Source organism: Oxyura jamaicensis, chromosome 15 (genome assembly GCF_011077185.1).
Source record: "Oxyura jamaicensis isolate SHBP4307 breed ruddy duck chromosome 15, BPBGC_Ojam_1.0, whole genome shotgun sequence".
Lineage (NCBI taxonomy): Eukaryota > Metazoa > Chordata > Aves > Anseriformes > Anatidae > Oxyura > Oxyura jamaicensis.
This window is the reverse complement of record NC_048907.1, coordinates 6,929,297-6,944,313: the sequence shown is the minus strand read 5'-3', so window position 1 is coordinate 6,944,313 and position 15,017 is coordinate 6,929,297. Positions and strand designations below refer to the sequence as shown.

Genomic DNA, 15,017 nt, shown 5'->3' with positions numbered 1-15,017 from the left:
TGCCACCACGAGCAGTATTTGCTCCCCACCAGCTCCTTCTGCCTGTTTTCTGTCTGTTGTTCTCCCCCGTCTATTCCCCACCGATGCCGCACGCCTCGGGCTCCCTTCGTTCAGTGCAGCCACGCCGAGTTTCAGCCAAGGGAGCACAGAGTTAATTATCTCCACCAACTACTCGGGGGAAGCCAAGTATTCCCCGGACCTTGACCTGTTGCTTCAGTGGGATTTCACGTGCGATGCTGTGAAATGGGGGGGGGGGGAGGAAGGTGAGTGGGGGGTAAAAGGGCAGGTTATGCTTCCCGTCACTTCTGGGTGCCTTTGGGTGTGAAGCTTTGACCGGGGATCACTGGTTTTGAGTACTGCCAGGGTGCCCAAAGCTGGGTCCTCGCCCCGGTATCACACTGGTTTGTGGGATCTTCTCCCCCAGAAGCAGCCCCCTGGCCCCGTACCTGGCGAGAGCATCAACACCTGGGACAAACACAATTTCTCCCTTGGCTTAAGCATCCCTGGGCCACTGGTGACAACTGGAGCTGCTTCTGAACCCTGCTCAATCAGCATTTCACCTCTGATGGCAGGCTGGAGGAGCCCAGCAGCAGTGGCGTGGGCAGAGCTGTCCCCCACCTGCTGTGGCTTTGGCTCCTCCGTGACACACAAAATGAAGCGCAGGAGGATGTACTTTGGTTTCGGCTTGTTCGTGGATAAACTGAACCCTGCGCCTTAGCCTCACGCCTCCCGCAGGTCGCATTCCCCTGCGGTACCCGCGCTCGTCCAGGTTCCCTACCTCGGATGTCACCACCCAGCTCAGACCCCTCCGGGAGGCCAGCTTCCTTCTGAGCTGCCTCCCAGGGACGCACCCTTTGTAATTATTCACGCACGTTGCAAACATTTCCTCTTTTCCCTTTAAAGCACGCGCGGCACTGCCTCGATCAGCCGGTGACGGACGTGCACGCACAACAGCTCCTCGCCTCCACGCCATCCTGAGGCACCTCCAGCCTTGGGTGCCCTCCGCAACACTGCACCAAGTCCTGATTTTTCTCCCTCTGAAATTCAGGCACATCTCAGCCCCGGTGTACAACGCCTGAACACGGCACCACCGCTGGACCTGCCCCCAGTACCTGGCAGCAGGGAGTGCAGCGCCGGGGACAGCAACGACCAGGGCTGGGTGCCCACCAGGCGACACCGAAGCTGGCAAAGTGATTTTATGGCACGGGGGCTAATGCTGACACAGAAAACAGTAATTCCTAAGGAATTACTAGCAAATATTTCTGTGAATCTCAGTGCTTGGTCCTCAGCAGCACGAGGGCATCGTCACTCTGATGCTGAGGGGTCCCGGGAAATCCCAACCCAAACTGCAGCCAAAATTCCTGGCCAGACCAGGCGATGAGTGACATCGGTGGCACTTTGGGTTTGGGCACGTGAGAAGAGCAACCAGGACGTGTCCCGGAGAGCTGCTGTGCCACCAGTCCCAGGATGCTGGGCTCGTACCTCGCTCTTGGGGAGACCAGGCAGAAGGCAGAGCTCACCGTGGCGCTGGAGAGACCGGGAGGTTTTGTAGGGATTTTTTTTTTTTTTTAAGGTATGCGGTTCTCAAAAAGGAAAAAAAAAAAAAAAAGGCCCAGTGTTTGCAGCCAACACGTGTAATCTGTTGCAGTCCTTGTCAGACAAAACAGTTTTGCCGTAAGACAGCGATTCCCAGAGGGGAAAGGGGCGAAGTGAAAATACTTTATCAGCTGCGTACATATGTAAAGCGGTACCCTGGTTGAAAAGCAAAGCCTCTTTCCCTTTGAAAGCAAGGCAGGGAGAGACGGGAGGCAATTGCCTAAGAGCAGGGACAGAAATGACACAGGCACAAAGCTGAATGCGGCAAACCCCAGGCCTCGCTCCTAAAATATGCTTATCTCCCTATCGGGCTGAAATAACCGCCGGGCTGCGGGGAGCACGGATTCAAAACCAAATCCAAACAAACCCCAGCTTCGGTCAGTTTTGGAAAACTCTTTAAGAATACACGCGTGGCTTTTAATGTACAAATCGCAATCTGCTTCCAAGATTAAGAGCAAATTCTGCTGCAGTCTTTTAGGGCTGGCGGGGGACCTTGCGCCAAGCGTCCGTGTCCCCAGGGTGCTGTGCCAAAAAATGTGCTGCTCTGGGAGGGTCACGCTGCTGCCCCGTACCTGCTGCTGGTTTCAGACGAGATCCTGGGGCACAAACTCGTCCTCCCGCTCCGAATTCGAGGTCTGTTTAAAAGGTTGAGAGCTGAGACGTGTAAACCAGCCCTCTGCTTCGCGGGATGAGCAGGCTCAGCTGGCAACAGGTGTGCTCGCCGCCGAAAATCCCGTGGTTTTCTCCCTCTCCATCCATCAGCGAGTGCCCTGGGAAGAGGGAAATAAAATGAATGGCGTGCAGCAGCTACCCGTCACCCCTGGCGAGACGGAGACCGCGTCTCGAGTTTGATTTACACGGATGGGGACGGGAACAGGAGAGTTTGGGGGGGATGCAGGTGCCCAGCCCCAGGATGCAGAGCCCGGGGAGGGCAGGAGCCACGCGTGCCGATGCTGCCAGGCAGAAGGAGGTAAGCAAAAGGGCTGGGGGAGGGAGCTGGAAAAATAAAGGAGAGAAAGAAGAAAGGGAACGAGGAGAGGCAAGGGGGGGGCAGACGGAAGGAGCACGCGCGCGTGCCCATCTGGGCGCTGCATCACATTGAAATTGTCCCGCATTAAAAATTCACCAGGCAGCGAATTTTCAAGGGATTTGTAGTAATTAGATGACAAAATGCTGGCAAATCTCAGGCTTGCCAAAGATGTTACTCAGGGGTCAAAGACTCGACACTTTTGGCTGGGTAATTTGTAAGTGTCAATCACACTCAGCCATCAGAGGGAAAGCGGGGATCTAAGGGCTGCATCCTAACGAAGTCCAACGCCCCTGCCTGCAGCCACCCCGCGCCTCGCAGCCGCACTCGCTGCCTCTTGCGAGGGACTCAAGGCACAGCAGCGGAAACACAGAGGCTATATATATTGATTTTCCCCCCAAAAAACTTCCCACTTTTCGTTTTTTGGGGTCGGTTTCTAGTAGGAGGAGTGCTTGCCCTGGTTTTTGGTTACCAAGCGAGGCAGCTGCCCCGATCACATCGCGCCGGCGCATCCATCCCAGCCATCCTGCTGGGGAAAGTGAGTGGAATTTGAGAAATGGGTGTTGTTAATCCGTCCTGCTGACCTGTGCTTAAAATTGCCTACAGGATGGGCTCTGCCTTCCTGCCACCCCGATGTCTGCCCCTCGCCTGGCTCTGCCCAAACTGGCTGGGTTAATTCAGACCCCAGCGGGGTTGTCCCAAACCTGGCTGCTCCCGTGCTGGGGACCGGGACCCGCTGCGGGTTGAGCTGCCTGGAGCCTCGGGGAGAGGAGAAATTAACGGGATTTCCACTCCATCGGTGAGAAACCAGGCCACAAAATGCAAAATTATGTTCTGCCCAAGGTGCCACCAGAGCTCACTGCCCTGCCATGAAGGCTCCACACGGCCGATCCCACGGGGCCGGTCCCCTGCCCTTTTGGGGGAATTTTGGCTCGATCTGTGTGAGCCCCGACACCACTGAGGTTTGCCAAGGACTGGCTGCGATTGCCTGGAGTCGCAGGCTCTTTGAGAGCCAACTGCCCCAAAGCAGGGCCCCGTCTCCCAAGCACAGCACCCCTCCTGCCCCAAAAACCCCGGCCGAGCCCAGGATCAGCCCTGGTGTCATCCCAGCACATGGAACCTCTGCAAAGCAGGGATTTACCAGCCTGAAGCCTGGTGGGAGACAGCCTCAGGGCTGTTCCGCGATGCTAATTGAGGCCAGGCTTCACCAGCTCCAAAAAAATCCCCCTAAGAGAGCCAGGACACTTGGGTTTTCGGTCGCTCCAGAGGCAAGAGCACAAATTTCTCTCCATCTCACATGGGTTATGAGGATGTCCTCGTTCCACCTGCGAAATCCCACCTCTGGTTTCGGACCTCGAGGGGAGGTTTAAGCTGGAGGAAAGGGCTGGAGGGATGCAGGAGGGGCATGGCACAGGTGGCAAGGGGGAAAATTGCCTTGGGGAAGAGTTTCTGTGGTTTGGTTTGAGCCCGTCGCCGTTCCTTGCTGTAGGACGTTGGGACCACAATACCTGGTAACTCAGCCAAGCGGCAGCGCGGTGCGCTCCAGCCATCGTGCTGCCCTATATAAGCGAGCTGAGGGGCCTGTAAAAGTGGCTGTGGGTTTCTCCTCAATTTAAAAAGTCATTTAGCAGCTGCAAAACACTGCCTGCCAGCAGCCGGGCCTCGGAGGGGCATCCTGCCCCTAACCAGGCAGCGGCTGGGTTTCGAGACTCTATTATGCAGACTTAAATAGCACTAATTATGGACCGAGGCGCCCAGAGAGCTGCGGAGGTGCTTCTCGATATTCTTTCTCCATCTTAATGCCACAATTTCTCTGTTTTCCTTCTTTGTCAGTGGTTCCCTTCGTTTTCAGCACCAGGAGCCATAAAGCCCAGCGCAGGTTTTTCTTGTGGAGCCCCGATGCTTTATAGGAAACAACCCCCACCTCGACCGACTGCGCTGGGTGAGTGGGGACAGGGCAGTCGCCGCTGTCCAGGGCCGCTGGAGGTGGAGCAGATCCCAAACGTGCACAGCAACGAAGACAAAAAGGCCAAAAAGCAGTGGCACAACCCCGGAGCCGGTGTCCTGCTGCACGAGGGGGCTGGCGAGCGCTTCAGAAAAGGAATTTTCCTTTGGAAAAGGAACTCGCGTGCATCGGGATGCTGTGAGCATGCTGCTCCTCGCTCCGTGCCCAGCTCTGCCCCTCTCTGCAAAAAGGCAAAGGTGGGAGAAGGGACTGACCCCGTTCTCTGAGAGCCCTGGGTCCAGCAGCAGGGTGGGAGGCAAAGCCTGACCACGGCGAGAGGCTGCAGAGGAGAAAACTGACCAGCAAGGTCCTGGGGCCACGATAGAGCCCTGATCCTAATTGCGCCCTGATCCTAATTGCGCCCTGATCCTAAGTGGCACGAACTATGCACCGTGGCACGCTGGGGTCTCTGCGGGACCGTGCTCCTGCACGAGACCAGGGTGCCAAGTGTCCCACGGGATGACACTGGCCACCAAGAGCCAGCTTTAGGGGATTTGGGGTGCCTGCCCCTCCTGGGGCTCTCCCTCTCCTGGCTGCTCCCGCACCCCGCTGACGGAGCCTCGCGCTCCTGCGCCGGCTGCTTTGCATATCTCACCGATTCCGGTCACATTGCGCACACATATGCCTCAGCCAACGTTTGTTGATATTCTCTCTGCCTCTCTTCCTAGCTCCAGTTTGGGGTGAAAGCCTCCCTTATTAGCCAATTTGGATACCCATTTACTGTGAATTACTGAGCCTGATTATTATTCATGAATGGATAAGTCTGGAATCTCAAGCCCTGCCATGCGATTTCTCTCCCTCTCAGATGCATATATTTAGGGAAAACAGGAGGCAGCGTGTCCGTGTCACGCAGCAGCGCACTCCGGAGGAAGGAGAGCTGGGCAGGGCTCCTCGCTGCCCCCTTTTTTTGAACACTGGCTTGGTCGGGAACACGGTGGTACCGGGCAAAGAGCAGCGAGACCCAGGACAAGGTGCAGAGGTGCTTAACATTAAGGAGAGAAACCCACGCTCCCCACATCCCAGCAAATCTCCACCAGCATCCATGAGAAGCTTTCCAACAGCAATTTGGGCTTGCTGCTGTCCCCTCCAACGGGGGCCAGGTACCAGGAACCACCTGGGTGGCGGCAGAGCCCGTGGGCATGGTGCAAGTATTTGAGTGCCGGCTGCAGGAAGGGGAAAAGAGGTTTGCAATCGCCCATGGAAGGAGGCAGGAAAATCAGGGGCTGAACAAAAGCAAGCCCCGGCTGCCACGTAGCAAAGTTTGCAGCACACCTGCACGCCCAGCGGGGAGCTGCCTCCAGCTGGAGCTCTGCAATGGGGAAACCAAGGCAGCGAGGGGAGGTCTGAAAGCACCGCGCAGGCAGCAGCTCTGCCCCAGCACTGCTTCTGCTTGAAGAAGCAGCAGCCAAAGTGGGTTTTGCAGAGCCCAAACCTTTACTGCGTGCTCCCTGCCACGTTTTGCTCAGCAAGCCAACCTCCAGCGCACGCAGACAGCGCGCGGGGCGAGCAGGCAGCCAAGCTGGGAGCGTTGCTGCTGCCGTGCCAGCACGCAGCAAGAGGGGCTCGCGACGGCAAGCAGGGCGCAGGAGAGCCGAGCTCTTCCCAGGGCTGGCAAACGTGCGGCGGGGAGACGTGCTGCTTGTCCTCCTGCGACGAGTCCCGGAGCCCCGCTCCGTCAGCCAGCCTTTGGGGAAGGTTTTTGCAAAGGCGGCGCGGGACTAAGGAGAGGAGGAGAGCTGGGAAGCAGGAAGGAAACCACCTGGATGCGGGCGCGGGGCTCCCGTGCCCTCCTGGGAATGGGGACGAGCAGCACGCAGCCCTGCCCGGACACTCTGGGGTTCTCTGTGGTAATCTGCAGGGAGCTGACAGCCCCCGAGGCCTCTGCCAGCAGGCAGCAGCGAAGAAAAGCCAGCTTTCCATCAAAGCCCTGCGGTTCAGCAAACAGGCTGCGTTTGAATAGCATCCTCGTCCAGTTCCAAAGGAGCTAAGGAGCAGGGGGAGACCATTTCCCGTAACTACGCGGGCAGTTACAGAGTTTGCGTGATTTTATCGTTAGGATTATTTCGGATCCCCCCCCCCAAAAAAAAGGCAGTGGGGAGTGATGAATTCTGCGCAGACCTACTTTGGCTTTCGGTTTAATTCAAGTCAGTTAACAGAAATACGCTCGTTCTCGGAGAATTCCCGTTAAAGCCGCTGTCATTTTAGGGTGCGGGACGTGGGATTCTTCCTACGTAACCACGAAGCCGAGCCTCTGCTCGCGGAGTGGGAATTAACTCAAACCGTTCTCCGGAGCTGCGATCAGCACTTTCCTAATTAACGCGCGGGCAGATATCTGTACACATACACCCCCCCCCCCCCCCCGCACACATCAAACAGATTTCCTCGATACCAAATTGCCTGAAAAATTAACCAGTGTCAAACTGCTCAGCGAGATAAGTATCATTAAGGGAGAAAGAAAATCTTCATTACGTTTGAAGGTACGGAAAAAGCCCCTCGCCAACGTCCTCCAGCCCGGTCCCGGCCACGGCAATAAGGCGTTTGAAAACGTATCAAAGGGTTAAATTAATTTTCATTAAAATTTAAATTTGAGCAGGCTCCCTCTCTTTCCTCTCCTCCCTCCTCCCCCTCTGAACGTTTGACTGGCAACCATTTCATATTTCAATCTCGGCAGAACAAATTGAATTAGATGTTGAAACCAAACTCTGCTCTGTTCTCTAAAGCCTACATGCTCTGCTTGCGCTAATCCTTTTCGGCGCTGCTGCAGACCTCAGAGACGCTCAGCAAGAAACCTGCCCCGCCACAAAAGACAATGAGGGGAGGAAAAAGAGGGAAAAAAAAAAAAAAACAGCACAGGAAAATCCAACCCGAACCTGCAACCCTGCGAAGCTCTGCTTTAATGGAGGGCTGGGGGACACACGTAGGAAGGGACCTGCTCGGTTCCTCCATCCTGGGGGCAGCCCGGGCCAGCTGGGCACATTTGTTCCTCCCTCCTGCAGGGTGCCGAGCCATCCTTCTGTCTGATCCTGCTGCCCCGCTCTTGTACCTATCAAGATTTATGTATTTTTTTCTTTTCCCTCGAAGCATTTTTTCCCATGGATCTTGGGATGGTTTTCTGGCGGTGCTGTGCGCCTCCCATCCTTCCCCATCAGCTGACCTGATTCTTGTCCAGAGACGCAGAGCCCCTGCTCTGAGCTGATCGGAGACTCACCCCGAGGCACGCGGCTTTGGTGCCGGCCTCGCTTCCCCCTGGTGCCACCCCAGGACCCCCGCCAGGAACGCTGGGCAAAAAAAAAAAAGGTAAAAAACAAAGAAACAAGATTCCCTCACTCCACGTCGAGCGTACGGCCATTTCAGCCAACAGCCCCTTCCCTAACACTGCTCCACCACGTGGTGTGCCTCAGTTTCCCCAGAAAAGGGGCAGTGTTTGGGGCTGGGAAGGTGCATTTTGGGGCTGGGAAGCAGCAGAGCTCTCAAGCAGGGAGCGCCGGCTCCAGGAGCCCAGCTGGGGGAGGTTTGCAGACACCATCCCAAAGCGTTGGCAAGCGGCTGGGGGAGAGCAGGGCAGGCAGGACGTGCCCAAAAGGCCAGGCTCGCCGTGCCTCCAAGCAGCGCCGGTGCTGCTCCGTCCCCTCCTTCCTCCGCCTGGCGTCTCGAGAAGGTGCTGGCAGCACGTCCGTGCGGAGGCATCCTTAAATCAGAGCTGCTCCACAGAACAAACGTTATCTCCAGGCCCCGGCACTGACTGCAGACGCACCGTGTGAGGCAGGCAGCTATTAAACCCAGCTCGTTTTACTCCTGCGGTCGCGCGAGCACCTTCCCTTTCATCGGGAGGGCCCCGGTGCTGGGCCTGCGCCCACGGCACGAGGCGGCCCGGGAAGGAGGACGCATTAGCAGGGTTATTGGTCAGCTCCGGGCCCAGATGCGCTCGCTAGTCAGGAGACAGCGGTGCCGTGGATTTAACAAAGCCCGGTAATAGGTGGGGTTGTGGGCATCCCACTGCTGGGCGTATCGGTACCGCCTCGCAGCAACAGGCAGATAGTGCCAGGAGGAAAAGGAGGAAAACGGCCTCGGCGGCAGCGATGTGCGTCACGCACGCAGGCACATGTGGGCGAGCACGGGGACAGCGCCGAGTCCCCGGTCACCGCCACGCGTTTGGCACCCGGCTCGAGCGGCACCCTTAAAACCGGAGCCCTCCCGACTCTCCCGACCCCAGCAGGATCTGCCCAGGGGTCTCAAAGGGAGTTGGGGAACTGCTTTGGCTGTTTTCCCCCCGTGCCCATCTCACGTGGCGAGCCAAGGAGGAGCAGCCCACCTGCTCTGCCCCACGCAGAGCGAGGGACCACTCGCACCTCGGCTGGCTTCCCTCGAGGGAACGGCAACAAGCCGGGCAGCGCACCGAAATGTGCGTGCTCTCACTTCCACTTGGAGCCCGAACTGAGCACAGATCTGAGCCGTACCCCAGGAGCACGTCCCTGGATGCTCCCAGGAGCCTTCTCCTCCTCCTGGCACCTCCACCCAAGGCGTTTTGCCCTGCAGGGCCGGCTGTGCCCCGTACCCACCTGGGCGGATGGCAGGCAGCTGCCGATGGCCGGCTAGATGGCCTCGTCTTTGTTGCTCTCCTCCTCTTCCAGCTGCTCCAGGATTTCACCCAAAACCTCCGAGCGTTTCCTCTTCTTCGGGGAGCCTGGGGAGAGGAAACAGAAAGGCAAGGATCACAAGCCAGGCCCACGCACGACCACCACCAGCTCCAGCCCTCCTCATCCCCCGGTGCCGCCGTTTCCATCTCCCCAGCTGCCCCTGGCAGCATGGCACCACGCAGTAAATCCCCACACCTCCTGCACCTTTCCTCCAAAGCCTTTTGCTGGAGGCCAGCGATGCCGAAACCCTTCCCACGGAGCCCAAATCACCCCCTCCACACCCGAGAGTGCTCGCAGGAGCCCCCAGACGCACGGCGGGACGCGGACGCACGGACACCGCCACGCACACCCTTCCCCGGGGAAGGGACATCTCCGCTCCGCACCCCGCCACCGTCACCGCAGCGGGTCCCAACCCCCCCCGGGGGGCTGCCAGCCCCCGTGGCGCCAAAGCCATTTGTCCCCTGTGCCGGGGAGGCCGGGGACTGCCTTGTTTCCTCCGGGCAAGAAATGCCCCCGCGGCACGGCAGGAGCCGCCGCGCAGCCCCCGCTCCCCCCGCGCTCCCCAGCCAGCGGCTCTCGCTCGCGAGAAGCACATGGAGAACAGCTGTTTAAATCCTGCTTTCAGACATCAAAAGCCTCGCTGGGTTTCTCAAACAAACAAACATACCATAGGACTGAAGAAAAGGTGTAAAATAAATAAATGGAACAAGCTGTGCATTTTCTTTTAGTATTACAGCTGCTGCGGGAGATAAACAACAAGTAAATGTCACAAAACATCAATACAGAAGAAATTAACCTGACAAAAGCTCACATCCCCCTCCTCTGCCTCTCCCCCCATCCCCCCCCAGCTCGGAACAGTTTTGCATTTCTGGAGTTCCCATCTAATGATTTTTATTTTTCAATTAATTCCTTGACAGAGCGCCAGAGCCCGCCTCGCTCCCCGCCGGGGGCTGCGGGGACGGGCAGGGGAACGGGGCGCCGGTTGCACCCCCCCCAGACCCGAGGCGCTTGGCTCTGCCCCGCTGAGATGCCCAAAGACACAAAAATGGGATGGTCGAGGCCGGAGGAAGACGCAGACCCCGCTGTCGACCCTACCCTTTACTCTGCCCTCCAGGCTCCTGCTCCCCTGGCCGTCCTCATGCTTAGGGTTAGGAGGCGAACAGGGTTAGGTGCGAATTCCCCAAATCCGTGGCAGGTTTGGGTTTGTGCCCCCCCCCCCCCCGGCAGCCCTTCCACAGCGGACCCCAAATGCCCCTTGTAGGGTCTGTTCACTGCCCCCATCGCACCCCAGGCAAACTGTACGGGTTTATTAGGAGAGCACGAGCATGGGAAGAGGTTGGACGGCTCTAGGTTTGGGATCAGAGCTGCTCCTACCCCCAAACCCACCCCAAGCCAACAAGACCGCGGATCCCCCCGACCACAGCACCCGAACCCATCGGATCCACAAGCAGCATGGGGACAACCCCGACCCCAGTGCCCCCTCCCCAGCACCGGGGAGCCCCGAGAGCGACCCAGCGCCTGCCTAACGGGGAGGAGAAAAGGAAAATAAACCAAAAATCCAACAAAACCCAGGAGGGTGGGGAAGCGAATTGGTTCGACTTCCGTTCTGCTGCTCCAAGCTGGTTAAGGTTTGCCCGCTAACGATCCCATTTGCTTCCTTTAAACAATAGCCAAAGCCGGCGGGGGTGGGCCGGGAGGGGGATTACCACGGGATTAGAACGTGGCAGGGTTGCGGATGCCACGCTAATCCTGCAGGGTTTTACTCTCTGGCTACGGCATGTGTTTGCATTAGTTACAGATGCTCTGTAAAAAAAATATATAAAAAAAAGAAAGGAGGAAAAAAAGGAAACACAAAGGGAGCCCAAAAGGATGGGAGGTGAGGGTGGGAGCGTGGCCGGAAGGAAAAAGGAGGCGCTTCGGGGGGCCGGGGCGGAGGAGGGGCAATGGGGGAAAGGTTGTGGGGTTGGGGAAGCCCCTTCCCTTCCTTTCCCTTTCCCATTCCCTTCCCTTTCACCCCGCAGGGCCAGGCCAAGTACAGAGCAGGGCTTTCCCCACAAGCCTCCTGGGCTTCCCCCTGCAAAACCCCAAGGGGACAGGGGGTGCCCGCTCCTGCCTCGCTGCCCTCCTCTTCCTCGCCCTCTCCCACCCCAAACAAGAGGCAGCTCCCCCCGTTTCACCGCCCGCCCCATCCCTCCGAGAAAAAACCAAGCCGTCCCTTCCCCTTTTTCCCTTTGCGCTTGGCGCAAAATTCCCCATCTGTCAATTTAATTCTTTGATCGATGGGAAAGAGCAGGAAAAAACGGCCCGGCACAGCTGGCTTCCCAAGTTAGCCCTGGCAGGAGACCACCAGCCCCGCTGGTGACGGCTGAGCGAAATGTTTGCGGAGCGCAGAGAACACAAGTCGATAGCAATTTAGCTGGATTGGGAGCACGTACCTTCCCTGCACGGAGCGCGGGCTCCCGGGAGAGAGGCGGCGCCGCCTCGCTCGCCGCCGTTTCCCCGGGCTGGAGCTCGTGGCTGCAGCTGCAGCCGGCGCCCCACGGCCGGCACGTGGTGAAAGGGGGGGGAAAAAACAAGGAGAGGGGGGATCGGCGTGGATCCGAGGGCTGTAGGTGACCCGGGGAGGCAGGAGGTTGGGAAGTGGGTGCTGGGGGTCTGGAGGGGACCCCAGAGCTAGCCGAGGTGTGCAAGGCACAGAGGGGATCCGTCCCTCCCCGTGGTTTTTAAGGGTTTTATGATGCCCGTGCGCCCTGCTGTCCCAAGGGGATTGGCACAACGGGCCCTGGGGATCAGCCCCCCGCAAAATGAGGGCAAAACGAGGCTGCCGGCGGCAGGATTGGTGCAGCCAGCCCAATGCAGGGCTTGCCACGGTCCTGCTTCATGGGACGGGCTGGAATAGCAGCCCCAAAACCGACCAACCTTCCCGTAACTTCCACCCCCACCTCACTGCTGCCACGTCCCTTTATGCACAGCAGCACCCAGCCCTCCCTGCCACCCTCGTGGGCTCCGCAGCCACCTCTGGGCAGCAGCTCCTGCGTTAACGAGGCGTTGTGGGGTGCCATTAAACCCCAAAGAACCCAAGGGGGGGTTTCCCTCCCGGTCTAAGTCCCTCCTGTGTGAGGCTAAAGAGGAGGTGTGCTCAGGAACGAGAAAATGATTTAAGCTCTTTGCTGCTGAGCTCGGAGGCAGGAGAAGTGATCGGGGTCGGGCGGCGGGATCGCATCCGGCAGCATCACCGACCCCACTGCTGGCAGCGGGGGCCTCGCTTCCTCCCGGAACATTACAGAGGCACAGAAGGAGCCATGAAGAATGACCTGAAAACCGCACAAAATGGGAAAGGAGCCCACACCTCGCTTTGACCCAACACAGAGCGGCAAATTGCGACCCGAGAAGCTGCATCTGTGTAAGTGGTGCCTAGAAATCAGGTGCAGAATCGCAGCAGAGAGAAGTCGGCGGCGGGACACGGAAGATGCTCCGTCTCTCGCAGCCCAGGAAGCGTTTTGTTGCTGAGCTACAAACGGCAGGGCTGACGGGGGAGCTGCTGGGTGGGGGGTTTGGGCTGCTGCAGCTCGAGGCACCAGCCTGAAAGGTCAGCCTGCTCCTTCGGAGCTGGGATGAACAAATCTGCTGCGCTGGCAGCGAGACCCACGCGATGAGAAGGAGCGAGGTGTTCCATGGTCAAGCCAAACCTAACTTTGGAAGCTCCTGCGCATCGCTGCGGCGCCCACAGCAAACCAAAACGGCACCGAGGAAAAGGAAAAGGAAGAAGGAAAAGGAGGGGCTTTTCAAAATACTTGCGGCGGCGTAGAACTTGGAAGAAATGTGTCCTGAAATTGGTGTCAGATGGGGAGTATCAGCGCTCTTTGTCCTGATTCACCTCTTCTGTAGGTGAAAAGTCTCCCTGGTGGCTTTCATTTCTGTGGGATAACTGGGAAAAAGAGGTGGGAGCAGCAGAGCCCACGTGTCACCCTGTGTGGCTGGCATGGCACTGCCAAGGTGACGATAGAAACACGCGACACCCCGGCAGCAAGGCCAGCAGCTCCCAGCAGCACCGTGGTTTGTGGTGTTGGAGGTCCAAAGGTCCAAAAGGACCACAAAAGGCTTTCAGAGGGGAGACAAAAATAGCGGGATGGAGATGCTCAATACCACAATGACGTTTGGGGCATGGAGCAAGGAATAAAGCAGTTGGATGGTGGGGTAAAGCTCACCCCTGCCACTGCACTCTGCCTTTTGAAGGCATCTGCCTGCACGTCCTGCTCCCCAGACTTGGATGGCCGGGCAGTAATGTCGGGTGTGCTCCTCACCCTGGGTTCTGCTCGGGAAAATCAGCCTCCAGCTCCGGTGGGGAGGCAGCGGGGATGCGAACGGGCATCCCCACGGTGGCTGCAAGCAAAGGCAGCTGCAGCTTTTGTCCCTATCACCTATCACCTTCTGCACACCCAGGGCAGGGCACGGCTCCCTCCTGTCCTCGGGGCCACCGAGCGCCGATTGCAGAAACCTCAAGACCAACCGGCCTCGCCATCAGGAGAGGGCAGTCCCCAGACTGGCACCCGCAGGACGAAAATCCCCGCAGGCACGCAGGGAGGAGCTGCGCCCCGCAGCCGGTGCCAGGCGGCTCTCGTGCCCGCCCCGCAGGGGCTTTGTCCTGGAGATCTGCTGCTGGCACATCCCCCTCCGCGCCAGGATTAGCCACCAGCAGCTCACAGCGGAGACGTGTCTGTGTGTGCAAGGCAGGGCTGAAGTCACTGGATATTATTTCTCTCTCTCTCTCTCCCCTTGAGAAGGGTTGGAGAGCAGAGCTGCCTGCCGTCCTCAATCCTATTTCCAGCCCCTGAAGACGGGCGGCAATAACCTCGCTCCTGTTTTCCATCCAAGCCCCCGGAGCCACTGCAGCTCCCTCCGAGGCTGCAGCCCCCCTGGGAGGCGAAGAACCTCCTCCTACCACGCTCTGCATCCCCGCCTCGGCCAGGAAGGCACCAGGCAGGGGGGTCGGGGCGCCGAAAACAGAACCGAGGACGCGAGCTGAGCCTGGGGTAGGCGGCAGAGCTCGCCAGCAGCAGCCAGCATCTGCTGCCAGTCTGCCCTGACAGCAAAGCCAAGCCCATTCCCCCCGCCCAGAGCAGAGGAACAAGGGCAGAAGGAGATCCCCCATACAAAAGGGGTGCACAGAGCATCACACCTGCTCCCCTATCCCCCAGGACGGAGATTCACGTTGCTGTGGACGTGCACCCGCTCTGGGCTGGGTTCTGGGGGGGGCACATCCATCCCCTTCCAGCAGTGCCCATCTGCCCCTCTGCCTCCCAGCCCTACGTGCAGGGTATTTCACAGGGCTGGACACCGCTGTGCTCCTTCAGGTCTCCTTTTCAGCGCCGTGCTGGAGCTCAGCCTGCAGCCCCCAGCCCTTCCAGCTCACCACGTGCCCCTTTGCTCCACTCCTGGCCCCATCGCACCCCCCTCGTCCCTTCCCCTGCCCAGCCGCCTCTTTCCCAGCCCGTCCCTAAGACTCAGCACCACGCACACCCCGTCACCATCGTGTCACCGGGTCCTGCTGGAGCTGGGCTCGCTCAGCGAGCGAGGCTCGCTGCTTTTCCACCTCGGCGCATGGCAAGAAGCAGCCCCAGAGCTGCTCCTGCCACCCCCCAGCCATGGGCATGACGGAGAGGGGAGGCGGGGAAGGGATGCTGCAGGGGATGCAGGAGGAAGAGCATCGATCTCCAGCTCAGTCCTCCAGCCCAGGGGAGCCCTTCCTACA

The 15,017-nt window shown here is 58.8% G+C and overlaps 1 protein-coding gene across 2 annotated transcripts in view; it reads right to left on the bottom strand.

Moving 5' to 3' along the window:
• Nucleotides 1-1,618: 1,618 nt before the first annotated feature.
• The window catches only part of RBM19 (RNA binding motif protein 19), a 60,175-nt gene continuing 46,776 nt past the window's right edge, over nucleotides 1,619-15,017 (bottom strand). For both annotated transcript variants that reach the window (XM_035340649.1, XM_035340650.1), the window contains exons 24-25: nucleotides 9,188-9,312; nucleotides 1,619-2,366 (exon numbers count right to left, since the gene is read on the bottom strand). In XM_035340649.1, the coding sequence (XP_035196540.1) occupies nucleotides 9,221-9,312 (92 nt within the window). In that variant the 3' untranslated portion in view covers nucleotides 1,619-2,366; nucleotides 9,188-9,220. The remainder of the gene's footprint in view (nucleotides 2,367-9,187; nucleotides 9,313-15,017) is intronic.